Consider the following 18,882-nt stretch of genomic DNA (forward strand, 5'->3'; position numbering starts at 1 on the left):
GAAAATAAATCATAGCTAGATCGATTTATCGCCCCCGAAATCCCCTGTATACTAAATATTATGAAAATCATTGGAGTCGTTTCCGAGATTCAGATTATATAGGTATATATTAATATACAAGAATTGCTCGCTTAAAGGTATAAGATTATAATATTAAAGAAGAATCATTAATTATTTATCCAATATAGTTATTTTACAACACGTGGGATCCTCTTCCTCTTTTTCTTTTTTGGTATGTTAATTGGCTTCTTGCGACACCATCGTTGCCAGTGTCTAGCTTGTAAAAGTTTTCAATTCATAAAGATAAACATTATATTCTGCTTTATGAAAAATTACATTATGCGAAATGAGACGACGTTCATTAATTTGAAATTTTAATCAATTGAAATTAAATGAAATGAAAAGAGATGAGAAGTGATGTAATAAATGCTCAGTAAAACGGTGGTTAGCATATTATCGTGAAAAGTAAAACCGAAGTCAACAAACTCATTATATCTCAAGATAATGTTAGTTCATTCTGTGTGAAATGCAAAAGTCTACAATTATCTTTATAAAAAAAAGATCGTAATCAGCACAATATATTATTATAAATTATGTCGAAAAATACTTAATCGTCCGTGACCACGAAAACTGTTAAGTATTCGAAATGTCGGAAGTATTCTAATGATCCTAAATCATAAAATGATATTCAATGATTATGTCATGAAATAATAAGTTTAATGAAGAGTAATAAATATAATTTATTTTATTAAAAAAAATCCAATAAAGTAGACTGATTACAATAGCTAAATGCATTAATATAAATTTTGCTATCTAAAAATATTCAGGAGTCAGTTTTAACTTCACTTTTTTCAGTAACGTCTTCTGATTTTCCCGCGCCATCAAGACCATTCAAAGGATGCTTAGTCCACGCTTGACAAACGCAAGTTGGACCACTTCCAACAGGCTGCTGGCTGCCAGGGGTTTGTAACCCTTCATTTTGCCCAATAACATTAGATAAACCTTGAAAAGGCACTTGGGCAGATCCTAGTCCAGACCCCGAACCAATGAATTGTGTGTTTTGGCCGGAAAATTGGCCAGGTTGATAGCTCTGTCCGTTAAATTGGCTAGTTTGGTAGTTTTGCCCAGTATTGTGTCCATACTGCCCAGTTTGCACTTGTAATTGATTTTGATTATTACCAACATATTGGGCTTGATTCTGAAATTGGCCCTGCCCTTGGACATAGTTAGGTTGGTTCACTCCATACTGGTTCTGGCCTTGCAACTGGACCTGATTTTGGTTCTGGAAATTGTTCTGTTGCCCTTGAAACTGATTTTGAGCCTGACCGTGGTAATTTTGGTTCTGCGCTTGGAATTGATTCCCTGATTGTTGGGCGAAGTTTTGAAACTGTCCTTGGGTTTGAGACCCACCATAGCTGCCCTGGTTTGGAATTGTTGGACTAACTGTAGCTGGGTACGTTCCAGTGGGCACAGCAGGATAATTAGCATAATTGTTATACTGATTTTGGCCTTGGAACTGCGATTGCGACTGACTCTGGTAGGCTTGGTTGGCGGGTGGAGCCCATGCTGTGTACTGCTGATTTCCTTGCACTTGCGTTTGCGATTGAGTTTGATAGGCTTGCGTTGGCTTGTTTTTGTGGCTTTGGACCATGTCAATGACCCCACCGATTATTTTTTCCGGAATGTGGAGAACCTTTCGTGGTTCCAACAGCGCTGTCGTTGTGTTGATTAGTACGACTAAAAGTATGACCTGACGGGATGAAAATTTTCAGTTATTCCGAAAGCTATAAAACAAATTTAATTAATATTATGCCTAACAACATGTTACTGTTACTTTAATTACACTAATGACGATCAATAATTAAATATCCTAAGAGCGTATATTTGAAAATAGTTTCATTCCATTTCAAGATATCTTTTTCCGAACGACTTTTATTAATTATACGTAAATACTAGAAAATAAAAAATAAAATATACAATTACTTGATATTTGAATAATGACGTAATTATAACACATTGGATTAAAACTCACAAGCGAGAAGGACTCCATGTTGATGCTGTAGCGTTGCACGTTTGTGAGGACCTCCGCCTGGAAATACTTTTATATGCGTCGATCTTTGAACAATTGGGACACCTACCGAATTATTCTTGAGTCAGGGCTGTGAGGCTCAAAAAAAACGTATATTTTCGAATATTATTTTGAAAGTATTTAAAATTTTAACAAAGGACATTGAGGCAAACACCAACGCGTCGTCCTTAATATTCAGTGAGTATATAATAATAGATAATTGAAATAAAATGATAATTTGTTTGTATTATATTTGTTTTGTTTTATACAGATTCAACATCACAATGTATAACGCCACCCCCTGCGTCAGAACTAAGATTGCAGTTCGCATGAAAATAAATAATAGTTTAAAAAAAAACGAATAAACACGCTTTTATAGAGAATAAACTAAAAAATGAATAATTAATTTATTGTAAAAAAAAACAACAGCTTCAAACGACTGATGAAAAAATGAATTTGATGTTTTGACTGCCGAAAGTAAATAACGGGTCTAGAGCTATTTAAAATATTGAATTGTCATCGGTCCTTGATAAGTACGCCAAATTTCGAGTTAATCCGACGTTTTGAAGAGGGTTAAAATCACGGCCTAAGATTCCGTTACATACATACTAACATACGTATGAAGCTAATAAAAGCGTATTAAAATGAAATTAAATTAATTTTGTGCTACCATCAAATTGTATTTAAAAATTAAGATGGACATCTCCGAATCACAACGACGAATACGCTTAAAAAATAATATCTGTAATACTTTAGTGTAACTACTAATTAAAAAGAACCTCGGCGACAAAACTTCGACATGGATTCTAAAATAATTTTTTTTATTTATTTATTTAAGGATTGCCAACAGGGTTTACAGTAAGACATAAAATAACATTGACATGTATAGAGCAATTGATAACTGCAACTCTAATTAGAGGCAATCACAGCATGCGTTACATTAATATATCAACAGAGATTTAACAATACTAAGAATAATAAAAAATAATAAAAAACAAAAGAATATAAAAAATAATAAAATATAATAATCATCATACAAAATTCACGCTGGAAAAATTCACTTGATAAATTTGATCAAACAAAACAGAATTTATTCTAATTCTGTGTTTTGGGCAGCCCTGAAAACCAAACCCATGATATATCTTGATTCGATGGGACACGCTGCCTGTGCGGTGGCGCGATTTATCGCACATTTGGCGCAGTACTTTAGTGCTAGCTGGACATCTTGTGGGGTAACTGCACTAATTATTTACAGTACGCACATATTTTATTTAAAAAATTTAGAAGCATATTTTTGCTGGAATGATAGCAAGCGGTTGCATTGTTTAAGCAAAATAATTACGATCACTTCGTCTTTAGTAACTTGTGCCGGTATTAAAATAAATTCGTTATTATCTACTTACCTTTTTTTTCCTACTTTAGGTGATAGCCTTGAGAGTCTATTTCAGCGTAACCTTAACTAGTAGGTGAGCTCACGGGCCTCAAACCTGACGACGTTGCTAATACGAACTCTAGCAAGAGCCGTGCTTCGCAGAATCTACCACCGGATCAGAAATGCGACTCACTGAGAAGATCCGGCAAGAAACTCAGTGGGCTGTGTCTGTGTGTTAATTTACTCGGGCGTCGTCGAGCCCTTCGTCACATGCGACCGGTTCGACGAGAACGATGACCGGTGCTTGAGGTACCTAAAAGCACCGTTAGTGGATCGGGAGGATCCGAAATGACGTGCTGCCTACCAACCGTGAGCACCGAACCACTAAAGGCACATATAAAAATTGCAAGTAGGAAGCGGGTGAAAACGCATTATTGATTAATAATTGAATAGCTGGGTCACGGGTGCTATCTTTGTGTGTTACAAAAGATCATAAATTGCTTTCCAATTAAAATAAGATGTCACCTCTCTCTGGCACCTCATTCGCATGAGAACAGGGTATCGCCTCGCTTATTAGTTCCTTTAACGTGGCGCCAGTCGAAGAAAAACTTGTAAAAAACGGAGCCGCTAAGCAGTACCGAAATGTTGATGCCATTACAGCAGAGCGAATGCTGTAAATAACGCGTCAACGGGGCGACAACTTGATATCTCTATAAACTAATTCCACATTTAACAATCAGATTTCCTCTTGAATATGTTTTCAGGGATACTCACAGACAACTAAACACCATACCTCAATTACTAAACGTCATTAACGGACACCATCTCCTATCGGGAATCGAACCTGAACCCCCATAGGTCGACAATATGACTAAACCTTAGACTGAACTAGAAAATTGACGTACTGAAAAAAAGACCATCAAAAAAAAAAAAGGCTTTGTCAATAATCCGGTGATTCACCCTAAGAACCCGTTTAGCGTCAATACATGATTGACCTAAGGGCCGAGCGCTGTATCGAATCCCTTTAGTCTTGTTTTAACAAATTATCGTACCATCTCGTGCGGTCAACGATTTATTGAATCAATAACTCGTTTATAATTGTTCGCCGAAGTAGCTATGTGTTTTGTTCGCGAATATGTCCGGCCTACCATTTGCAGGACTTCCAAACGGCGCTTGACACCTAAGCTAGATACACAAAGATAAACAAAGACTAGATAAACAAAGTCTCGTCGCCCAAAAGATGTCTTGACAGATTCTTCGGATAAGCTCGCGGTGGCTTTAGGCTTTTCAAGCTCCGGCCATCGTCCTTGTGAAACTTGTCAATTACGGCGAAAAGTTCGACGTGCGAACTAGCTCATAGATACAACCCACTGATTTTCTCACCGGGTCTTCTCAGCGATTTCGATCTGCGCGCGATTCCGATCCGGGGTTAGATTCAACGAAGCTCTGCTGTCGCTAGGAACAGTGTTAGCCATTCACTCAGCTCCGCGCGTAGTTGGAATAACCCTTTAAACTACCAACGATTATATTACGGTTAAAACTTTAAATTAATTCCAAAATCAACAAACAGACAGACCTTTTTATAATTCAAAATGTATATTTAATGCTTAAACAAGTTTAAACAAGATCGATTTATCATGTTTTGAAGAAAACCACATTTTTAATACGAGCTTCCGTATAAATTAAAATTAATCATCTTTCAGGCACCGTTCACACGATAAATGAATTGTTTTGTAATGTTCATCTTCCACAGATAAGCCCAGGTCTCCCTTGATGTGATAGCGGCCATTTAAGCAAAGAACATCGCAATGTAAATTACATTAGAGATGAGGTACAAATTTCAAATTCTATTATTACACCTGTATCTCATCATTCAAACCGAAATGCAATTGGGCAAAAATGGGCAGAATAATGGTACCCACCTCATAGTACATCAGAACACATATTATGTTGAGAAACAAAAGTACGCTAATGTATCACTAATTGAAAGCTTGTAGCATACGTGATTTCAGGTAAAGTGTAGTAACAAATATCAACGAGTCTATTATCAAAGCAAATCAAACAGATTGAACACAAGAAAAATGCTCAACTATGAAAACAAAACGTACAGAGAAAAACTTTTTTTTTTTATTACTGAGATGGGTGGACGAACTCACAGCCCACCTGGTGTTAAGTGGTGACTGGAGTCCATAGACATATACAACGTAAATGCACCACCCACCTCGAGATATAAGTTCTAAGGTCTCAGTACAGTTACAACGCTACCCCACCCTTCGAACCGAAACGCATTACTGCTTCACGGCGGAAATAGGCGGGGTGGTGGTACCCGTGCGGACTCCCAAGAGGTCCCACCACCAGTGAAAAACTGAAAACTAAACGATATTTTGTGGTATCGTGGCAGTTGCGCAATTACCACGCTGAATAGATTTTAATCTAGGCTTTAGCCTAGGGCGACAGCTTGGATTTGACCAATTCGGATATTTTTTTATGGTTTACAGAAATTAAATATTTATGATGAAATATATAATCTGTATTGTTAGAGAAACGTATATCCAAAAACTATTTCTTTTGCAGATAAAACGTTTCCTAGTTCACAATGATAGGAATAAAGACGATATAATTAGTAGACAATAGTGCACAAATCATAAATGTACAAGCGTTTAACAAAAAAATTGAAATTGGTCCGACTGTGAACTAAGGTATCGATCGAATTGTAAAGCTCTCACAACACTAGGTGCCGAACTTTTAACTATTTTACACATATAACACACGCAAAAGCTCATTCAGGTCTACCTGCTGAATACAACAAATAAATCCTTATTCCTCGCATATCTATAGATATGACATTTTGAATGATATTTGAATAATAATAACAATAATAATAAATATTTACTAACAATCACGCCACGTTAACTGGCCCCGTGCTAAGTTCGTAAAGAACTTGTGTTACAGGTACCAGATAACGGAAATAAATGTAAGATTTTTATTTTACACATACATATATCTAATATACATCCATAGCTCTGGAAAAGACATTTTATATTTATCATACAAATATCCTCCCTTGGATGGATTCGAACCCGCGAACCTCTCGTGTAGTGACCATGTCACTTACCACTACACCAGACGGCCGTTATATATTATAGTTAGAATATGTACATTTCAATCAGATTAGTCAGAACAGCCGACCCCGTCCCGACTCTGTCTGGTTCGTATATTCTCTGAACACTACATAAATCAACTGAAGCGAAGCGCCGAGGCCGTCAGAACCCCTACCATTTGTTCTAACATACGAGTGTGTCAGCTTTCTTTATCAGCATAGGTAGAAATCGCCTTATATCGCCTTATATTTCAGCTTTACCTTAGCGTGTAGGTGAGCTCTGGAGGCTCAAACCGGAAGCGTATTGCTAACACTGGCCCTAGCAAGAACAGTGCTTCGCAGAATCTACCACCGGATCGGAAACGCGACCTACTGAGAAGATCCAGCGAGAAACTCAGTGGGCTACGTGTCAGCTTAGTGATACAATCATAGATTATAGACTAATAGGCTTAGAACAGATACGATTAACAGAACATTTTATATGATCTAGTTTATTAGTACAATTCAATATGTGATATGGTAATTAAAAAAATTGTAGTAGGAATTAAACAATTATATTTTCTTGGTCCGAAGTAAAGAGTATTTGGTATACAATTAAAATTGCGGACTTCGGATTACGAAGATTACGATAGAACAATCAATTCAGTATATACATTTTTGAAATCACTCAAGAACCTGGCTAAGAAAATGACTAACAATACTTAATAACAATAATGATGTAAATGATAGTAAATTATCCTTGGCTAGAAACAAGGAATTTGATAAAAAAGAAAGAATATTAAACGATGACAAAATTCACGTATTTATGAAGCAAAGACGTAATTTGTAACTACGGCAATCTCGTTGAGTAAATCGACGACAGTTCATTAGTAGGAGACGCAATTCAAGACAATGATCTCGTCCGGTCGATGGGTAATCTCGCTATTTTGTTATGTCACTGGACTTAGGAAGCCGTGACATCACGTTGACTCGTAAGCCTTCAACACAGCCTCTTGTGACTCGGATTTTTAGAGGGTTCCTTATAATAATGAGGTTCAAACGAAACAATGGTAATCAAACAGCAGTCGGTCTTAATCGTGTCGTATTGCTATAGTGGACTGAAAGCATCTGTCGATTTTACTGAGGCATTTAAAAATGGTTTTTCGGCAACTGAAAATAGAGTCTTGTTTGCCCTTAACCCATGTTATTGCCCATTTATATGGATTTGGCGCAACATATCCATTTTTTTACGATATTACCTTTGAAGCGATAATATAATAACCCCCGATATTATTTTTTTCTGTATGGCTCCTATCTGTTACTGATTACCGAAGTCCACAGACGCAAAAACATGATTTGATAACATGATGATATTATCCACCTCGAAAGACTTAATTTTTTTCCATTTTTGCTTCTATCGCGAAATAGTCTGGCATTCCGGTTTGAAAGTTAGGCCAATTGTACAGTGCGATTCAGAATTCGACCTCATGTCTCAAGGTGATGTCTTTGGGCTCTGATAACCATTTTACAATAGGTGGACCGTAACAGAAAACTTCTCCCGTCTACGCAATACATTAATAGATAATTGTGTTGATTGATGTCTTCTCACTCTTCAAACCGAATGACTGCTTCACGGCTGATGTCAGCAGAATCGTAGTGGCTACCAATACCCATCAGGTTCCAGTACAAAATATTTGCCTTTCGCGACAGGTAAAAACTACTCTGACCAGCGCGAAATAAATGCGCTTGTTCAACTCCCTATGTTCAATAAGTTTAAGAACAAAGTAAAGTAATTATGATGAATGTCAGGATTGCGCCTATGAGGGGGCGACTATGGACGATCTCATGTAACATGTGAACAAGAAGCTTCAACACAACAAAACTAACTAGTCTGGTCGTAGCTTAACTATTCCTTCAATTTGGACAAATTTGTTGACAGGAGGCCATCGTAAGCGACTTGTTCCTTTTATCATGTCGCATCGGCTGGTAAACGACCTCGCAGTCCTGATTCTGATTATTGAATTTGATAGACGTGTAGGTGCTGTCACCCCGTGAGACGAGATTTCAAAGTCTCCATTGCATTGTGAAACGAATGTCTCAGTATCAAAACCAGACCTCGTGAGTACTTTGCGGCAGAAACGAGCAGTATGCTGATACCTACCCGTGTGGGCTTACGATGCGCTCTGCCATCAGTTTTTAAGTACGGGAGATGGACGGGAATGATAAGTGAATGGGATACTACACTTAGGGACTTAGGGATAGAACTAAATACAAAGCACGGTAACGGTAGGCAGCACGTTGGCTCTGCCCTTGGTATTGCTGACGTCTATGGGTGACGGTAACCACTTACCATCAAGTGGAGCGTACGCTCGTTACCTACAAGGATAATAAAAATAAATAAAGAAAGTAAGAAAGTAGCATCTCAAGGAGCCGAGTATTGTTATTGTGATAGTAGCTTAAGTAATTCGCGAATACGCTGAATCGCGATTGCTAAGAACGATTACCTCGGGTTCGGCTTCTGGCAAAGATATGTACTTGGTGCCTTTATAAAGTCAGTTGATATGTAGAAAGAAAGAAAGAAGAAGAAAGAAAGAAATCATTTATTCGCTAAGCATAGTGAAAATGAGTTATTACATAAGTTAAAAGCAGCGCGTTTTTTTTTTTTTTTTTTATTTTTTTTTTTTTATGATTGAAGGATTACTGGTGGCCCGGAGGCCTTTCCAGTTTCACCAGGACAGGTGGGCGAGCAAAGGCTCAGCCAGGAGGGGTGGGATTTGCTAACAGCTACCCGAGCGCCTCCGAAGGAGACCTAACAACTCAAGAGTAGCTGCTTCGCGAATGAATCTACTACCGGATCGGAATCGCGACCCGCTGAGAAGATCCGGCGAGAAACTCAGCGAGCTGATTCATGGGTTAGGTTGCACGGCGAACTCTTTGTCGAGTTCGACGAGTACGGTTACCGAGGTCCCTAAGCCTGCTCCTAGAGCTGAAGGCGTCTAGTGCAAAGGTTATTGGATCTGATGGATCCGTAAGGACGTGTCTAGGGCGTCGACGGTGACTGGCTCCTGCATGATCAGGATTCGGGGAGTAGTCAGCGGCGGCTACGATAAGGCGATTATCATGACGTATAGCCTTATCGAAGTATCGTTCCGACGCTGACTTCATGTATTTCCGAATTGATTCGAGGCCCAGGTCGTCGTGTAGGTCGACGTTCCTCACGAACCACGGAGCCCCGACAGCTAACCTGCAAAAGCGGGATTGTAGGGATTGGAGGGTGTCTATGTGTGTGCGGGCCGCGTGAGCGAACACCACACTCGCGTAAGTCATGACGGGCCTTATGCAAGTTTTGTAAAGTGTCACCTTGTTCCGAAGGGACATTTTACTCCGCTTACAGATCATGGGGTAGAGTCTACCGAGAATAAACGCGGCACGGTCACGGACTGATTTTATATGCGGGCGGAATGTCATCGATGCATCCAGGGTAACGCCCAGGTACTTGACCTTCCTGGCCCAGGGTATGGATTGACTAAAGAGAGTAATCGGGGGTGTGAGATTCCTCCTCCTAATACGGGAGGAAATCCGTGTGGAGCTTCCCCTCTGAAATAGCACCGCAGTACTTTTCGCTGGGTTGATGTCTATGCGCCATTTTCGGAACCACTGTCCTAGGGCTAGGGCTGCGCTCTGAAGCTTCTTCGCGATTAGGAACTTGTTTCTACTGGAATAGTAAACAGTCGTGTCGTCGGCGAATAAAGCTAAATGGGTCGGCGGCGACCGGGGAATATCGTTAACGAATAAGCTAAATAGGAGGGGTGAAAGGACAGAGCCTTGCGGGACTCCAGCTGTGAGAGGTCGTGGGGAGGAGCGGGTTCCCTCGACTCGATATCGAAAAGAGCGGTTCGACAAGAAGTCCCGTATGATGAGCACGAGACTATCCGGGACACCCATGTTGAATAGTTTGAAAATCAAACCGTTGTGCCAGACTTTGTCGAACGCTTTTGCGACGTCGAAGAAGAGAGCTCCCGTGTATAACGGTTTTGGTCGATTAAGCCCCACAAGGATGTGCTCCGTGAGGCGGTGCACCTGTTGAACGCATGAGTGATTTGTACGGAATCCGAATTGTTCATCGATGAGAATGCCCTTGGATGAGACGAAGTCTCTGAGGCGTTTGTAGAGCAGACGCTCATACAGTTTGCCTAGAGACATGAGGAGGCTAATCGGGCGGTAGCTCGTCGGATGATTTTTTGGTTTACCGGGTTTATGTATGCCGATAACGTCCGCTTCTTTCCACACCGCGGGAAAGATACAGTTCGCCATAGCGGCATTGAAAATAGATGCCAACATCACGATGAGTTGGACGGGTAGAAGTTTAATAACGCGGTTGGATATACCGTCGGAACCGGGAGCCTTGCGAGGACGTAGGTCTTTGATCAAGTCTTTAACTTCCATCGGGGTGACGGGTGGTAACGCATCCGAGGGTGGCAAGGAGACTCTGCGTTCTACCTCACTGTCTACTAATTCTACATGAACAGGGTCCACGGATTGAGTGCTGGGCGTGCACTGGGTTTGCAATGTATCGGCCAGCAACTCTGCTTTTTCGTCATCATCAAACGCCGCGAGTCGGCCTGAGGGGCCTAGGGTAAAAGCAGCGCGTATGCTTGGCTATTTGACATGCGAATTTTAGTGCAGTGCAAGATATTATGATATTATATACTTTACTTTTCATTCATCCATAATTCAATAAAGCATGGAATAATTTAAATAGAGATTGAGATGTATACTTGGTCTCAAAATGGGGCAAATATTGTCCCATTGTATTATGTGTTTCGGTTTTAACACAACATTGAAAATTCATACTCACTGTTAAAACTGTTCATGTTAAAAAAAAATATGTCATTTAATACATAAAGCCGTCCTATTATCCTGTGGTTGCATTGTCGTCATTTGGTGGTAGTGCGTGGACGCAGTCTCTACGCGTCCTCAGTCGCGTGACCTCTACTCTTAACGAATTTCACAGGTGAGTTTATGTGATGAATTATTTTTTATGATTTGCCTTGCCGACCACAAATCATGGTATGATAGTAGTACCTTTGCACATTAGAGTTACGTGCCCGACATTATTTGCTATTTTTTTTAAATTAGCACCGTAAAAGTATCTTTTGCTCCAGTTCAATTTAAAATCGTCCAGAGGGTAAATCTTATTTGTGGATCCAGATCTTGCCACGTTCCTACAGCTCTAACCAATTCACATAAACATCTCCTCACTTGCTTGCTAACATTTCGTCGTTGAGTTTGCAATAGTCATTCGAGTATACTTCTAACCCGTCCAATATCACAATTTACAATCCATTACCACCTTTTTTTTATTGCATGGATTGGTGGACAAGCTCACAGCCCACCTACACAGACCATAGACATCTACAACGTAAATGCCGCCACCTAGCTTGAGATATGAGTTCTAAGGTCTCCGTATAGTTACAACGGCTACCTCACACATCAAACCGAAACGCATTACTGCTTCATGGCAGAAATAGGCAGGGCCGTGGTACCTACCCGTGCGAACTCATAAGAGGTCCTACCACTACCAGCATATTACTAAATCGCTCCACTCGCAATTGTGAATTATCTACATTTCTCTACCTAATCGCTGGTATCCTTGAGGGGTTATTCCAGCTACGCAGTTTAGTAAGTGAGCCACGAGGCCCAATCTGGGAGGACTTGCTAACAGTAGCCCTAGCAAGAACAGTGCTTCGCTGAATCTGCCACCAGATCGGAATCGCGACCCGTTGAGAAGTTGCGGCGTGAAACTCAATGGGATGCGTCTATTGGCTAGTGTGGCGGGTAGCCATCATACAACACAAGATATTTGACAGATCCCTCAATCTAGCTTACAACATTCTCAAGATTAGCTTGCATATACACAAGTTCCAAACAACAACATTCGGACCGTCGGTCTACCGAGCAATATCACCCACTCAGTGAAAGATCTTCCCTTTGTCGTGTACCTACAGTTAGGTTGCACATCGAACTCTTGTGCACATTGATAAGAAAGAGAACCAGTGCTTGAAGTGCCTAAAATAGGACGTGCTTAGGACGACGGCGGCTTTGCGTTGCCCTGTCGCCTGATTAGAAATGTAGTTTGAGGGGCCACGATTAGGGGTTTATCGTACCGTGCCGCTTTTTCGAAGAAACAGTTACCGGCTGCATACAGTGCTATTAAAAGGTTCGTTGATACCTGACAGATATTTAAAAATAAAAATTACCTATACAAAAATCATACAATTCATCAATTGGTGAAATGACGTTAGTCTGTTCGGGCGTTATTAGGGTATGTGACCCAGAACTTCTCTAATCACTATTCATTCATTATAACCTGGGTCTATCCTATCACTAATTATCTGACTTTTCTTTACTTTACTAATAGTGGAACTGGTGTTACGGCTTGTTTTTTTAAGTGTCTTGTTTTGGCCCGACCACGATTCTCTTGTTGTGAGGTTACAAGGGTTAGTAACTATATTAAGCTTAATTGTCCTGTCCCTATTTCATAAGAGAGCCTATAAAACGATAACAACGATTTTCATGAAAGACGCCTTCATTTTGCTCGTTGCAGATACAGGCGTTCACAATTTAATGGCATAACTTGATCATTCTATAATTTCTTCTGCAGAACCAGCATAAAAATGACGGTTAAGAAACGAACATCCGACCTGACGAGCTTAGAGCGATTCAACATGTACTACAGGGAGAAGGAACCACCTCTAACCAGATCTCAAAAAGTGAAACGGTTCATCTGGAACCCGAAGACCAGGCAGTTCTGTGGAAGAACAGGATCTAGTTGGTGTGAGTAGGTTTCTTTACTGGTGAAATCGGCAGATGCGCTGGTTCATCTGGTGTCAGTTTTTTTAGTGGAGCCAATAGACACAAATTAAGTACACAAGAAATACGATACACTGTGGCAGCTCAGGTCTACATCATAAAAGACCTTTGTGTGTGTGTGTGTGTGTGTGTGATAAGATCATGTACAAAATCTAAAATGACAGAAAAAGTATACCTGCCTTAGGATCCCTCGAGTATCGCGCGTTGTTGGAGTGTTGATCGCGGTAATCCCCTTATCCCGGCCAGGTTCTGACCTGAGGGACAGTCCAAGCTGTTGAGTTCCACATACTCCACACGCCCCCTAGGCGCGGGCACCTCGTAGGAAGTTTGGCCTCAGGCCCAGAAGAAATGGAAAAAACGAAAAAGGATCCCTCGAGTGTACCAAAAAATCCCATGACTACATCTGGTATCTTATTAGGCCACAGGCATTTGATACCGATTTCTGAAAATATTCAGAGTCGTTATTCGTGTTCGTTGTTTTCATAACTAGTAGTATACGAGGATGTTATTAATGTCGCCGATATTAGTTAAAGGCTATGTAAAATGATTTATTACGTCCATAATAAACTAATGCCATCGTAAAAGAACCACACATCGTTAAATTAGATCTTCTTCAAATATAACAGAATCTACCCCTAAAACTCTAAATGACTTAGACATTACAAGTAGCCGGCGACACCCAGTTACCATACAACCCGGAGCGGAAGTCCCGACGGCCGCTGAATTGGCACAATGAGATCATTGCTATACATCCTGTGCGGCGCTCTGTACTGACCCTGGCGGGCTCAAACCGGACTAGACGTTGTAATGTTTCTCTTAATTCAAATAGCTATGAGTAATCTTGTAAGTCTTTCCGGATTTACTTTGCCGTTTTTAAATGTAATCTCAGATTGACTGTTTGTGTTTGTATTTAAGCATTCTGCAGACAAAAATAAAAGAAAACACAACAATTATCTTATCATCCTGTCCATGTCCATTTCTCTCAGATACTGTCGATAGTGTACTATTTACACTATTGCCTCACAATTTGTATAAAATGTAACGAAGAATTAGAAGGAGTATTATCTTCTTATAATAACAGCACAACGCGATAGTCAACCTGTAGTAGAACGTAATGTCTATCGAATTCTGCCACGAAGCCGCTATGTGTTCCTAAACTAAGGTTGGAACAAACGTCATACAATTCAGATGAGAATACGACATAATTTCGTGGTCTGAGTTGCTCGTATAATTAGATCCATACCTTCTGCTCAAACATCATTATTTCCTAAAGAAACAGAAACACTAGCCTCGAATAAAAGCAAAAAAACTACATATTTATTTTCTAAACAGACTCCAAAATGCAGAAATGCATTGATATTTATATTGTTTCGCAGCAAAAATAGCATTGTTCTATTTTATCTTCTACTCCGCACTCGCCATCCTAGTCGCTATCTGCATGTGGACGTTCCTCCAGCTTTTGGATGCTAGGCAACCGAAATGGCAGCTCGAGAGGAGCATCATTGGCACTAACCCAGGGCTGGGCTTCAGGCCAACGCCTCCGGAGGTCGCCAGCAGTGTCATCTGGTACAAGGGAAATGACCCGGGTAGCCAACAGTTCTGGGTTAAAAAGCTATCCACCTTCTTAGCTGGTGAGTTTGAATTATTAATACTTTTTTTCTAACCGTACCATTATATTTAATTTCGCTTGGAATAGTACTTGTATCATCAGTACCATCTAGTTCAATTCTCTAACTAGGTCGTACCCTCATTGAGAAATCTCATTACCACCACAAAGTAATATGCTTACCTCATCTACTAGATACCAAAAGCAAAATGTTAGTATTATTACACACGTAATCATGGATTTTAATCACGCACGTTTGAAAATTTTCAAACACACGTTTCTAAAAAAACTGGTGGTAGGGCCTTTTGTGAGTCCGTGCGGGTAGGTACCACCCCCCTGCCTATTTCTGCCGTGAAGCAGTAATGCGTTTCGGTTTGAAGGGTAGGGCAGCCGCTGTAACTATACTGAGATCTTAGAACTTATATCTCAAGGTGGGTGGCGCATTTACGTTGTAGATGTCTATGGGCTCCAGTAACCACTTAACACCAGGTGGTCTGTGAGCTCGTCCATCCATCTAACCAATAAATAAATAAAAATGTGGACCTGTGGAAGGATCTCTTTGTGACTGACTTACTAATGACTTTAGCAGCGCCTGAAGAACCAGTTTTATTGTAAATCCTGATCTGCGTTAAATGCTAATTAATAATCATGCGTACCGGCTTTGAGGGTGGTCGTCGTTCAATCAAATTGAAAACTTCACCATCATGTCTCAAATTCGATGACGGAATTTAATTTTCGGAGTCTATAGGCACTGATAACTACTTAACAACAGACGGACAGACGAAACGTTTTACTCGTTGAAATGCCATAATAATTTAAAAAAAAAGACTTTTTTTTTTATTGCCTTTGTAGGCAGACGAGCATACGGCCCACCTGATGGTGAGTGGTTACCGTTGCCCATGGACTTCAGCAAGGGCAGAGCCAAGCCGCTGCCTACCAAATAACTGTACTGTACAAAAATAACTGTAAATAACTGTACAAAAAACTGTAGCATTTTGCGAAATATTTTAAACTAATAGGACAGCTATTGGAGCAAACGGTTGAAAATCGAATGACATAAAAAAAGGCTTTAACTCCAATTTACAATCCAACAGCGTACAAGCGCGATGGCAAAAAAGCTGGTGCGGGCCAGAACATCCACAACTGTGACTTCAAGCTTCCTCCTCCGGCTGGGAAAGTCTGCGATGTAGACATCAGCGCGTGGGGACCTTGCGTGCAGGACAACTATTTCGGCTACCACAAATCGACACCCTGCATCTTCCTGAAGCTAAATAAGATCTACGGTTGGAGGCCCAAGTTCTACAACAGCTCTGACAATCTACCCAAAGACATGCCGGAAGACTTGAAGGAGCACATCAGGAACATGACGGCGTATGATAAGAACTACGTATGTGTCAAATTTACTATAACCTCAAACTTAAACTTGGGTACAGTTTAGGAAACTATATTATTAGTGTATTTTGACAAGTTAAGGACCGAGGCTTTTTTTGCGATTTTTTGCCATTTGCCAACAATTACTCAAATAAGCTACTTTTAGTTTTTTGATTACGCAATTATATTGCCGAATAGTCCTCCTATTGCCGAATAGTCCCCTTTTAATATGTTATAGTTACTAGCCTAGATTAGTAGAAAACTTGCGGTCAGAGGTATTCTAAGCAGGTAGGTTGTTTTGGCAAAGTAATAGTATCCACCCACAGGGATCGCTCCGGTCCTTAACCTGTTAGGTACAGAGGAATAAAACCTTTAATATGGCCGATCAGTGTGGTTATTACTGAGGATTTCGTATCATAGCTTTTTAAAATTATTGTTAATGCGCTTCACGGCATAAAATATCACTGCTTTTTTAATGATTCAAATTAATTCTGATTTTAGTAAGCTGGTTTTTTTTTTAAAATATCGCTACGTATTTTTAAATTGTAAAAATGAATCATTACATAAGACTTCGGTCTTCATCTGTGTGTTTTCGGTAGAAGGTGCTTGCTAAAAATCAATTTTAATAAGTAGATAACGCTATCCTAATTCATTGGAGCGCAAAGCAATAATACAATACTTACTGTGTGCAGAAAATCTAGGTACGATAATTTAAAATGAGCTACGGCGTCCCTGTTATCTGACCGAGGCCCATTGACTCAGGTCAAAACATTTGCCAGTACTTCACTAAATTTATACATTTTTCCAGCTAAACATGGTTTGGGTTTCCTGCCAAGGCGAGAACCCAGCTGATCGCGAGAACATTGGTCCCATACAGTACCTACCTCACCGAGGCTTCCCGGGATACTACTTCCCCTACACCAACCAAGAAGGATACCTGAGCCCTCTTGTAGCTGTGCACTTGCAGAGACCTAAGAGTATGTATTATAATTATTCAGGTATTTACGAATAGCGGTAGGCAGCGGCTTGACTCTGCCCCTGGCATTGCTGAAATCCATGGGCGACGGTAACCACTCACTATCAGGTGGGCCGTACGTCTGCCTACAAGGGCAATAAAAAAAAAAAAAGAATCACTATGAACACACTTATATTCACTTTATATTTATTTTATTGACTTTCAAGCCCAAAAGCCTAAAGTATTAAAAAAAACAACTATAAATTATCCATGGATACCAGAAACGGCCATTTTATGAGACAAGATTAAGCACGTCCAAATCTCGATAGACAAATATCTTTAACAAATATGCCTCCAACCGCGAAAGGGTAATGCATTAACCTTTATAGTAACAGGTGTCCATAATTTCAGCTGGCATGTTAATCAACATTGAATGTCGTGCCTGGGCGAACAACATCAAGTATGAGAGACTTGAAGCCATGGGCTCTGTACACATCGAGATGTTGATCGAGTAGAGAGTACAAACAGCAGACACGCAGAAGATAAAGAAGTATATAGACGTATATATGAATAATTAGAGAATAAAATTTATTGTATTTACTTACTTGTTATTTGAGTGAGATTGAATAGTAAAACGTAATTAATTTTCAGAATTACTTAATTTCATTGTAAACTCGTAAGCCTTTAAGTCTAAATTGCATTGTTTAAACGCTTTCCCATTATTCAAACCGGAGAGCTGGACTGCTTCGAATACGGAGTAGGTGGGTGGCATTTACGCACATCACAGTACGGTTTTTTTTGCCACGTACCATCCGGCTATGGAATGAGCTCCCCTCCACGGTGTTTCCCGAGCGCTATGACATGTCCTTCTTTACAAGAGGCTTGTGGAGAGTATTAAGCGGTAGGCAGCAGCTTGGCTGTGCCCCTGGCATTGCTGAAGTACATGGGCGACGGCAATCACTCACCATCAGGTGGGCCGTGCGCTCGTCTACCTACAAGAGCAATGAAATAAAATAAAAACCAGCAATGTAAACAATTCCCATAGACACTGAGTTTCTCTCCAGATCTTCTTAGTGGGTCGCGACTCCCACCCGGTGATAGATTCACGAAGCATTGCTCTTGCTAGGACTAGTGTTGTCAAATTTTCTCAGGTTGAACCTGTGAGCTTACCTACCTGTCCGCACTTAGTTGTAATATTCCCTTAGGCTTCCAGTGAATAGATAGAAAAAAGTAAGCAATTGCGCATGTTTATAATTTTTGCGTGTTTGATTTTTAATACACGATGTCATTAGTCGACAACGACACGATTTTCACAAATGAAAATTCTTAGGTTGTGGAAAGGCGCTCACTCTTGGCTTGCGTAATTTGAAAATGCTACTTTTGTTTTGTATCCATATTTGTTTGTTTAATTTTGGCGATTGAAAAAACAATATAATGATTTTTTTAAAAACAGTCTGCTTTTTGTTTCGCCAGAACTTCTAAGCGGCTTTTTTAATCTGAATCCGGCAGTAAAAAAGTGCTTTTAATTTCTAGCATATTACTGACCATCTATGTTAAA

The 18,882-nt window shown here is 40.1% G+C and overlaps 2 protein-coding genes across 2 annotated transcripts; one reads left to right on the forward strand and one right to left on the reverse strand.

Annotated features, from left to right (window-relative positions):
* Window positions 1-715: 715 nt before the first annotated feature.
* On the reverse strand, window positions 716-2,059 carry LOC110385711 (putative uncharacterized protein DDB_G0279653). Its single transcript, XM_021349935.3, has 2 exons — window positions 2,033-2,059; window positions 716-1,750 (listed from the first exon to the last, which is right to left on the reverse strand). The coding sequence occupies exons 1-2, from the start codon at window positions 2,048-2,050 to the stop codon at window positions 824-826; spliced, it is 945 nt and encodes a 314-aa protein (XP_021205610.1). The 5' UTR covers window positions 2,051-2,059; the 3' UTR covers window positions 716-823.
* A 9,370-nt stretch (window positions 2,060-11,429) lies between these two features.
* LOC101746632 (sodium/potassium-transporting ATPase subunit beta-2) lies at window positions 11,430-17,977 on the forward strand. The gene is made up of 6 exons (XM_038010703.2): window positions 11,430-11,533; window positions 13,184-13,356; window positions 14,769-15,023; window positions 16,093-16,385; window positions 17,178-17,346; window positions 17,736-17,977. The coding sequence occupies exons 2-6, from the start codon at window positions 13,197-13,199 to the stop codon at window positions 17,837-17,839; spliced, it is 981 nt and encodes a 326-aa protein (XP_037866631.1). The 5' UTR covers window positions 11,430-11,533; window positions 13,184-13,196; the 3' UTR covers window positions 17,840-17,977.
* Window positions 17,978-18,882: the final 905 nt, after the last annotated feature.

Source organism: Bombyx mori, chromosome 4 (genome assembly GCF_030269925.1).
Source record: "Bombyx mori chromosome 4, ASM3026992v2".
NCBI lineage: Eukaryota > Metazoa > Arthropoda > Insecta > Lepidoptera > Bombycidae > Bombyx > Bombyx mori.